The sequence below is a fragment of the Macrobrachium rosenbergii genome, chromosome 11 (assembly GCF_040412425.1).
Source record: "Macrobrachium rosenbergii isolate ZJJX-2024 chromosome 11, ASM4041242v1, whole genome shotgun sequence".
Lineage (NCBI taxonomy): Eukaryota > Metazoa > Arthropoda > Malacostraca > Decapoda > Palaemonidae > Macrobrachium > Macrobrachium rosenbergii.
In genome coordinates, this window is record NC_089751.1 from 12,680,781 (window position 1) to 12,692,134 (window position 11,354).

An 11,354-nucleotide genomic window follows, 5' to 3' on the forward strand; every position below is an offset into this window, starting at 1 on the left:
TTTAGCAAAATTTGAGGAAACTAAACCTGATGATTAATGGCGACCCGCAGATGTGATGAAAGTATTTAGTATTCTTAGTCTTAACAGGCTAGAGATAGAATGACATATTCCTTTAGGTGATCAAGCTGGATTTAGGGGAGGTAGGAGTTCCACAAATTAAGTGTTTGTGTTGAGACGTATGCTGCTTCTGACGATTACGAGAAGGCAAATGACAGACTGATGTTTTAGAAGTCTAGCGTCATTGCGGTACTCCCGATATATATATATATATATATATATATATATATATATATATATATATATATATATATATATATATATATATATATATATATATATCATTAAGAGGAATAATCCATAATGCGAAATTAATGTTGATGACGTGTCGTCAAATTAGTTCTCAGTAAATAGCGGAGCGGTGAAGTGAGAGATGTCACCGTTGCTGTTTGCCCTACTCATGAAAATAAAATATCGGTTGGAGAAGGAAGATAAGGTACAAATCGGAAAAACGATAGCAACTTAACAGACTTAGAGTACTCATAATATGGCGTTTGAATCTGCTACAGGAATAAAAAAAATCTTGCCTATCGTAATACATCATTTATCAGGAAGGACAGGACTCGGGAAAAATCTAAAAAATGACGTAGAATGCTCAAAGGGATAAGATAGCACTTGCTGGAAAAGGTTTAGTGAGGTCGAAAGTTCATATATACTCAAGTTAATATATTAAAATAATCCCATTACGATCTGTATTACTCTGCAGATATGAATAAAAAAGTATGACAATCGAACGGTATCTAAAATGTTTTGTTGAATGTGAAAAGAGTTTCAATAATAATATTCATAACCAGATGCCAGAATACAGTCAGAGATGATTTCAAAAACGAAAATACTAAAGTTCCAGGAAAGTTAGAGATAGTTTGGACATGTCTTTCAGGGACACGTCCATGAAGCAGAGTTATACATAACGGTGCCAGGCAGACTCCTTTTGGAACTAAAGCAGCTGGAGGACTTAAACCTACTTGGATAAGAATATGAATATGAAGTTTGAGGTGAGTGAAGACTTGTGGGAATGAAATCGCAGGAGAGACAAGAATGGTTATTTTTGAGAGGCCCTTTGCATAGCACGGTGTTGGAGGTGATGATGATGATGATAGATCATCCAAATGAGATTCCCCTTATAGACGTGACTTGAAAATAAAATAGCAATAATAATTTTTCCGACTCACGATATTTACAGTATATTTTTCATTTTGACTGAATCTGAAATTTGACTTTAAAAGAATTATCTAAGAGAGCAAATAAAGAACGACAATAACCCCGTGAATTTAGGTACATTGGGCAACACAATAACAAAGACCACCTACGCAAGTACTATTCAACATAGAAATTAATCTGCAACCCCAAACATAAATCATTCCAATAGTATTAGCCACTGTGAGACGTCAAAAACTCGATTATATTCATCTTGAGGATCAGGAATAATATAAAAAATTCTCATGGGTTTTATTATCGTATCGTCATCACCAATTTAACTTTCTTGATCTCTTGTCTTGATATAGACATGTTTCAATTTCTTCCTTAATTGCCAGTGCCAAATTTGGCCATGGGAGCGTTGAGAGCATGTTTGATGTACTTCGGAGAAGACATAAACTTCTTGATGGCCGGAATATCCTCGAACCTTTTGACGAAGCTCTTGACGTTGGAGAAGGAGTCAAGGCAGGTTGGGTCTAAGACGAGATTTACGTAAAATTCTTCATACAGTAAGAAGTCTGCCAGTGTTATCTGGTAAAGAGAAACAAAACAAAGACACGAATAAAATACCAGAGTATATATAAAAAAAGAACATTACAAGACGAGCTTACAAAAGAGAAAATGGAACATGCAATAAAAAAAAAAACATTGAAAAGCAAGTATGATAAATGCCGGAATAAATACTGAACAGACAATCAGTTAGATTTATGAACAGTGAAACTGTTGTAAGCATCTGCATATCTTATTTCTCATCGGCTTCTCAGAGACGACTATCAGATAATCTGATCTCTTACCTTATCAGCGGCGAACCAACTCTGGTTGCCCAAGATAGTCGACAATGATTTCAAGGTTGTTTGTAGGTTAGTTAAATATTCCTTCTTGGTCTCTGGGCTCTGTAATATGAGAAAAAAAATATATATATATACATACATATATGTATATATATATATATATATATATATATATATATATATATATATATATATATATATATATATATATATATATATATGCATGATTTTAATCACATCAACTCTTGATTTGTTTATCACACATCAACACAGATGCAAAGATAAGAGACTGGGTGTCGGTCCTGACTGGTTTCGACATTATTCCCAAGCCATTAATGACTTGAAAATAAAGTCGAAACCGGTCAGGAACTACACCCAATCTCTTATATATACTGTATATATATATATATATATATATATATATATATATATATATATATATATATATATATATATATATATATATTATGTATGTGTGTGTGTGTACATGGTAATGGTATAGAAAGTCTGTGGATAGTCTTTCATTTCTTGTATAGAAAGTCGGTGTATAGTCTTTCATTTCTTATGTATAGAGTAATTAGCATTACCTTGATTGACTTCCTTTAACTTTCATTGCTAATCGGATTTAAGTAATTCGTCTACATAAGCCACCTGACATTGTTTAATTTTTAATTTTGTAATTGCTTTTTATTCTTATTCGCTATGATTAAAATAACAATTTCTTACTTGAATTTGGTAGTGTGAAAGCTGTAGTTTCATATACACATTGGTGAAATTTCTCCCCGTCAAAACTGTCAGGCTTTTATGACCTGCACAGTTATTGACCTCTTCCTCTGGAGGGATATTCCTGTTCTTAATTAGTCCCCCTGCTTGCTGCCCCAACCTCTATACCTTTTATCCTTTTGAGGTCTTGCGACTCTTCTTCTCACCTGTAGGATGAATTTCTACAGCGAAAATGACCTTCTGTACCACCTCAAAATTCAACTGAATTCATCGTCGATTTACACAACTCGTCGAATTTAAGTCTCTTTCACGGGTATGACCCATTAGCAAGAGGACATCCAGTGAGTGTGCTAATTTTGACACTTCCTTTTAAATTTCGCTGACTCCACAAAAGCACCATGTAACGTGTAGGTCACAAAGGTGAGGCTAAACGATGCAAAAGAGGTCATCAGAACCAACAGGTGAATCACCTCATTGTCATCCTGGATCAGAAGTTCTTGGCTTGCAGGTACAAAACATCAAAGACGTAGGACTCTACATGAGACTGGAACCTAAGGTTTCATAAAGAAGAACTGACAAGAATCAAACACACTACAGGGAGGCAGCTGATCTTGAGCTAAAAAAAAAAAAGTTTTTGATTGGGAGCTGAAAATGATGTGCCTACTAGATGGAATTTGGATTGTGAAAGATATGCTTATCCATTGCTCATTGCAACATTAAACATGTAAAAAATGCGCCGAAGTTTCTTTGGCGCAATCGAGTTTTCTGTACAGCGCATAATCAAGGACTGAAAATAGATCTATCTTTCGGCGGTCTCGGTATAGTGCCGTATGAGCCGTGGCCCATGAAACTTTAATTACGGCCGGGTGATGGCCTGTCCTATAGCGTTGCCAGATGCACGATTAGGGCTAAATTTAACCTTGAATAAAATAAAAACTGCTGAGGCTAGTGGGCTGCAATTTGGTATGCTTGATGATTGGAGGGTGGATGATCAGCATACCAATTTGCAGCCCTCTAGCCTAACTCAGCAGTTTTTAAGATCTGAGGACGGACAGAAAAAGTGCGGATGGACAGCCAAAGCCATCTCAATAGTTTTCTTTTACAGAAAACTAAAAGTCCACTATCCAAAGTGATTTTGTTTCCTATTAATTAGAGATTTTTTAAAATGAAATTATAGCTCCTTTTACATTGCTGTTCAAGGATTTCAGACTTCGTTGGATCGTTATTGGATCAACTATATTCAGTGAACCATGGAATGAGTCATCATCTGCTGACTTTTTCCATTCTCTCCTCTTGCCCACACTGTACTCGTTTGTCATGCGGTATACCAGTACATGCATTTAATACGTTTGATAAGATCATGTGAATACTTGATTCTGTCCAGATGGGGGAAAAATAAACTCACATTATGATTAAACCTAGTATCTACCACTATATTATTCTGCTCCAGACTAGTACTATAATTAGGTTCATGAAGACGGCCAATATAGTCCCTGTAAGGTGTAGACATCTAATTGTTCTCAGTAGAGCTTATTAATGAAAGTATGAGATGTATTTGTATACTGAGAGGAATACCCATATGTGAGTGGGGATATATTAGTAAGCTTTTGGAAGTCCAGGGGTCGCAAGAGTTCTATGCTATGATTCGCAATATTTCTGTTAGCAAGGATCAGTGATAATTTCAGTGCAGCAAAATTGCTGAGATAGATAATGAAAAATCTCGTGGCGATTTTCTTTTAATATGTCCACGTTATTCTATATCGGTCATATACTCTTTCGAGTAACAAAATGAGTAGAGAAATTGTGGGAATGATGGCCAATGTAACATTCGGTTATTGAGTTGACACATCAAAGCCATTAGAACATGAAACAGAACCAGATATTGTGAAATGAATGCATGCTCAATTTCGGAAGTTAAAATAAACTATATTTGCATTGAATTATAATGTTACTGCTGTCAAAGATTTTAATGAAATTTCAGTAATTATGTTCATATACATCAAAGCAATGTCCATTAGGCAAATAATTTTGGTTACTGTACGTGACTCGAGGATGAAATATTTCCAGTTATTTTTTTTTATAATACCTGGATTATATTATTCTTGTTACAGGTTACTAAAATGGCTTTTGAAAGCGTACATCCTCACATGATGCTGTATTGTTTCTGTTGCAAATTTCCCTTTCGAAGTACCTTGATCACCACTGGTTCTTGTCAAAGAATGTTCATGTGCTCTTTTTCAAGAACCAGTGACGATGGATATCTGAACGCTAGGCACTGATCACTGTTGCAGAGATTCTGCTTTGTCTTACGCACAAAACTCCCACTGTATTAGACACTTCTTTAACTTACACAGAAGTGTCATAAACACATGCAGAACCCCTTCGAAACATGCAGTGTCATTCACTTGTATTTTGTATTCGTTTTTGCGCCTCCTGGATTGCTAGGATATTCCTTCCCAATAGCTTTTTCATGCCTTCTATTCATTGATTTCTTGGCTTTCTTATCCTCACTCCCTACATGTTTTTAGATATATATTTTCACCAATTGTCTGACATTGCTTCTATTACTAAATAATCCTAAAACAATGATCTTTTCCTACACTGCAATGCTTCTTACTTAACATATACTATGCTAACTACTGATGTCAGCAACTTTATGGTTTTTCTATTAACTACTTGCAACATGTCTGAACCATTCTTTCAGACATTTACAGAACCTCAACAGATATTCCAGGTCTCTTTCCAGTCTTTTGCAAACATCCCACTGTCTTCATTGCTTCACCTGTCCTGTGAATTACTTCTGTCACCTTGTTTTCATTCATGATTTTACTCCCAATTACTTATGAGAATCAGTCGCTTCCATTCTTCAGCCATCCATACTAACATGCATTGCTCCTTCCTCATAATTCCTATATATATCCTTATAATCTTACCTATACTCACATTTACTTTCAACTTCTGGTTCTTGTAAAAGCTTTCGAACTCTGTCACTAGTTCCTGCAGTTTATCACCTTTGTTTTTGAGTGGTGTTATATCATCTGCAAATACCAAGTATTTCACACTTATGTCTAATACCTTTTCTCTGACCTCTTGCAACACCCCATCTATGGAGATAGTACACAGCATTGGAGACATAATACATCCTTGTCTAATATCCACTTTTGTTCCATAATAAAGAGTTAAGATTGTTCGTAACATGTATACTATGCCATACCATATATATTTAACATCATCCGCATGCCTCTTTCATCAATTCTGTTGTAAGCTTTTTCCTTGTTTATGTATACGACTTAAACATTTTCCCTTTACTTCAAACTGCTCATATAACTTTTACTACCAACACTTGATGGACATACCCTCTATCTTGACTAAGACCATACTTTTCTTCTCCTATGGATCATGCTGTCATATTTTCACTTCTCCACTCAGAATTCTATGTCCCAGCAATTCCTGCGGATGCCCATATCACCTTTACCTCTGCTTTACTTCTCGTTAATTTTCTTCAGAACCACTACCATTTTCAGTCATGCCTTTCAAACCCTGGTCAACTCAGTCTCACCATCAGCACCATACTCAAAGATCTCACCTCTCATCAGGATTTTTGTAGAGTCTGAACCTGTGGATTTTTTGAGGGAGTATGAAAAGGTGGAGAGTACAGATTAAACTTATGGCTTTAAATGAGGAACATGTACGGGAGTGGATGAAGTATGGGTTATGATGAATCGTGTATTTGGTATAGGATGCTAAGAAGAACTAAAAACAGGAATTAACAGGGTGACGAGATGAAAGGTTTGTTAAGAAGATAAAGATTATTTGAAGCGCAATTGTACGAGATCACTGAGAGAGAAAAATTAAAGAGAAGGTGAGCTTTAAGAAGCTTTAGCATGAAGTTTTTTTGTGAAAAGTAATGAAAAGATGAAAATGAACGAATATTGGATTTCTGAACAAAAGATGTTAATGGACTCTCCTAGTCGATGGAGTGAATATTTGAATGTTAAAATCATTTAGAAACCTGATGTGAAATTGACTGTTTAGGATGTAACAGGTTGAGGAATGGAAGGACTCCTGAAACTGATAGGATTGCTTGTGAGTCTGTTTTATGGTGCGGAAAGTGATTAAATAGCTGACCAGGACTTGTGATTTACACTGGAATAAGGAAATGTTATCAAGGATTGGTAAAAGGAGAAATTTTTCTTCTATATTGAGGTAAAGGTGGCAGAGGCAACTGTAAGAATTACAGCAGCATAATTTTGTCAAGTATACAAGGGAAGATGTATGGTAGGATTTCAGTTAAGAAAGTTGAGCAAATGGAACAAGGACTGATAGGGGAAGAAAAGAGTAAGTGTAGTAAAACAAAAGGGTTTGCGGATAAAGTATTTGTCATCAGATAGTTATGTGGCAAGTTTGAAAATAAAGGGTAAAAGCTGTATTTATCAAAAAAGAAACGTGGAACAATGATGTGAAAAAAATGGACTGGCAGCAAGATGGAGGATTTTTAGATGTTTGATAAATAAGGCAAGTACTAAGAGTCACGGAAGTTTTTCTGGTTGAAGCAAAGAAGATGCAAGAATAAGTAGATGGGAGAGAGACCGGATGGTGTAAAAGTGGACTGAGGCAAGAATTATTTGTATTTCTCTGGCTATTTAATGTCTATGTGAATAGAATGATGAAATAAGTCAGAGAGGGGTCGTAGTTGCAGGTGCAATCTTCGTGAATGGAATCTGGAATGGTCTGATGTTTACAGATGGCGCAGTACTCATTGGGGATAGTGGCTGGAAATTGCATGAAGTAGTGAAACAGATTAAAAGTGTGTTCAGAAGGGGAAGTTGGGATTAAATGCGAGCAGGAGCTGTGTGAGAGTGTCAGTGGAACCTGGAAAATGGAGGAGTGTATGTTCTTATGGAAGGTGTCAAATGGAAATGGTTCTTCAGTACTTGTACGTGAGAGTAAATATATCCGATGGCGGCTGGATGAGAGAAGAGGTGAATCAATGAAAATGGAAACAAAATAAAATACATGCTGAAAGCAAAAGGATAGAAAGAAACTTGGAATGTCTTTGGAAAGAGAAGTTGAAAATGTAGGAAATTATTTTTGAGCGAGCTATCTTTTATGGTGTTGCAGTGTAGATACTGAATGTGAAAAAAAGCAAAATCTGATGCTGATGTGATGAACCGTTTCCATTGTATATATAGTGGAAGAAGAATTAAAACGCGAAATGAGACGCCTAGTGATAAAAATGTTACCATAGATGAAAGAGCGGATCAGAGGGTGTGGGAGCCGTTGGTCATATGGGAAGAAAAGATGAAAACAGATTGGTTAAAAGTAAGCATAGAGAGTGTACTAGGAATAAGTAGAGGAAACCCTAATAAGACCTGCAGAGCTGACAACAAAGAGGTAATGGAATGCGAGTACCTCAATGTCCGGGAAATGCTGAAGTGTGATTAATGTTGAAGTGAATGATGTAATTTCTGCTGGAGGCTCGGATTAGATAACATTTTCTGCACCGGGACTCATCACGACTAAGCATTTAAAGTATCATTGTAGCAGTAACAATTATGGTATTTATTTAAGCCTGTAGTTACATCCCTTGTCATGGCGAGCAGTTTATATATATATATATATATATATATATATATATATATATATATATATATATATATATGTGTGTGTGTGTGTGTGTGTATATACTGTATGTGTGTTTAAAAGCATGTTGTTTTATATGCAGCATAACTGCCTTTTTTCATATTGACTTCACCTAAAACAATTGTAGCGAATATTGCAGATATTTTCTGGCTCAGATGCATTCTAAAATTTGCACTGTGTCTTGATGCTCCCACAATAAAAACGGAAATGTGTATCATAGCATCAAAAAGAAAGGAAACCGAAGTGAGTCCACCAGAGGACAAAGCCTTGCCATGTCTTACGTATGTCATGTAACAGAGGCGAGCGAAGGCCATTCGCATGTCCTTCCCTTGCTCCATCAGCACGTCCACCATCATCATCTGTTTCTCGGTTTTTCCGCAAAGGTCGTATTTTCTTCCCAAGTGGCGCAGGATAGCGCTGCTTTGCGTCAACTTCACGTCACCGTCTATGTAGTAGGGAAGCTGGGAAGATATTAATGGCAATTTGATTGTCAGGTTTCAGATGATTACATTCATTACGCACTAAGCATGCACACCTTAAGTACTGTATTATATATGTATATTTACACACATTTATATATATATATATATATATATATATATATATATATATATATATATATATATATATATATATATATATATATATATATATATATATATATATATATAACTGTTTGTTTAATAAGGAATCTCCGTTAATCATCTTATAAAGTACAAAATGCATGAATTCGTATATTCAGACGAATTTACATACAAGCACATATATCGTCATAATACACAGTATGCATACTTACTGTGAAGTAACCGTGCGCTTTATATATGTATGTATGTGTATATATATATATATATATATATATATATATATATATATATATATATATATATATATATATATATATATATATATATATAATATATATATATATATATATATATATATAAATATATATATATATAAATATATATATATATATATATATATATATATATATATATATATATATATATATATATATATATATATATATATATATATATATATATATATAAAACATACAGGCACTTCACAGTAAGCATGCACACTGTGTATATATGACGATATGCGTGCTTGTTTGTAAATTCGTCTGTATATACGAATTCATGCATTTTGTACTTTACAAGATGATTAACGGGGATTCCTTTATTAAACAAACTGTGCTAGCTAGTATTAATTCATTTTATGACGAACATTGTCACTACTGAATGCATTATTTCCCATTTGAGTTTTCGTACTTCTCAATGTCTTAACAATACGTTTCTTAAGTTAGGTAATGGAAGGCCAAGCGTATATTTGACAGAAGTCCAACTTGACTTGTCGAAGTCGGGTGCAGGACCTGCTTCGAAGAATTTCTCATCGTATCCTTCGCCGCCGTACTCGAGGACGCACCTTATAGGCTGAGCCAGCTGGGAATGGAAAGCAGTTTATTATCAGTTGAGAGGCACTTAAAACAAGCATTTCATCTTCGAGGAAAACAAAAATAACTTCCATTATAGATTTCCTCTTGCAGAGATTTGATATTGGATGATGTTCATATCTTCCCATCACTCCATTAATAACTTTAATGAAGTTATACTTATACCTAGATATAGGACGGTACATAATTTAGTTTGATCGGCATGAAAGTCTGTCTGTTTCCAAAACAGATTATTTATGATTTCAGGGATTTATTTTTAGATCACACAAGCATCTTCCTTTAATAACTGTATTTTCGGCGTTCTGGGATTTACATAAACGTTAGAATAAAACATTATGCATATAAAGTAAAACTAGTAAAAAATTCACCGAAGTTTCTTTGGCGCAATCGAGTTTTCTGTACATCGTACAATCAAGGCCACCGAAAATTTATCTATCTTTCGGTGGTCTGATATAATGCTGTATGAGCCGCGGCCCATGAAACTTTACCTGCGGCCCGGTGTTGGCCTGGCCTAAGTCGTTGCCAGACGCACGATTATGGCTAAGTTTAACCTTGAATAAAATAAAAACTAGGGCTGCAATTTTATGTGTTTGATGATTGCAGGGTGGATGATCAACATACCAATTTGCAGCCCTCTAGCCTCAGTAGTTTTTCAGATTTGAGGGCGGACAGAAAAAGTGCGAACTGATAGACAAAGCCATCTCAAAAGTTTTCTTTTACAGAAAGCTAAAAATGAAGATTTCTTATGAAGCCTAGCAAAATTTCACTTCATTATTTCGATAACAAGCTTGACAATATAACACCAAGGCGTTTTCCCACGGCGTATAGGAACTTTTCTCCAATTTTATACATTGTTTTAAGTCGTAAATTCAAAGACTGCATCCGACAAGCTTCTCTTAAAATTTAACAGAAGTTTGTCGGATGCAGTCTTTGAATTTAGTTACGCGTATTGTTGTTCAAAAAGTGTCAGTTTTAGGGTGTTGATGGATACTTAATCCAGGAGTACTTAAGCAAATGTACTTTTATTACCTTTGATGAAATATGTTAAAATATTTTACTAACTGGTTCCACCTGCCTGGTTCGTTCCTTACAAGATTGAACAGTTTCGTCCAAAGGGGCCTGTCAAACTCACTACCCAGTACTGAATATAAAATTTTCCTTGATTTTAGGATAAAATCTTTTTCATCATTGTTCAGTGTCTTTGGTAGATTCGTTCACATATTGCACCAATAACGACACACGACACCCACACGGACACACACACAGTTACATAGACAAAGTAATCTGCTGTTTGTACCATTGTTACTGAAGAAACCAAGATTGTCCAGGCTTAGCTGTCCTCGGTTGCACTTTTTATTTTTCACTCGTTTTACTTCTCTATGTTCCTGGCTTGTGTTGATAGGCCTTGCTGTCTTCTGATACATACAGTACTTAATAATCAACGGAAGTTAGCAGTGGTACTGAGCGATTCGTTTTCTATAATCGCA

The 11,354-nt window shown here is 35.2% G+C and overlaps 1 protein-coding gene across 1 annotated transcript in view; it reads right to left on the bottom strand.

The window, feature by feature from the left end:
* Positions 1–1,491: 1,491 nt before the first annotated feature.
* LOC136843149 (glutathione S-transferase Mu 4-like) overlaps positions 1,492–11,354 on the bottom strand; it is a 15,173-nt gene continuing 5,310 nt past the window's right edge. The window contains exons 2-5 of the mRNA XM_067111201.1: positions 9,707–9,856; positions 8,693–8,872; positions 2,049–2,147; positions 1,492–1,785 (exon numbers count right to left, since the gene is read on the bottom strand). Of these exons, the coding sequence (XP_066967302.1) occupies positions 1,582–1,785; positions 2,049–2,147; positions 8,693–8,872; positions 9,707–9,856 (633 nt within the window). The 3' untranslated portion in view covers positions 1,492–1,581. The remainder of the gene's footprint in view (positions 1,786–2,048; positions 2,148–8,692; positions 8,873–9,706; positions 9,857–11,354) is intronic.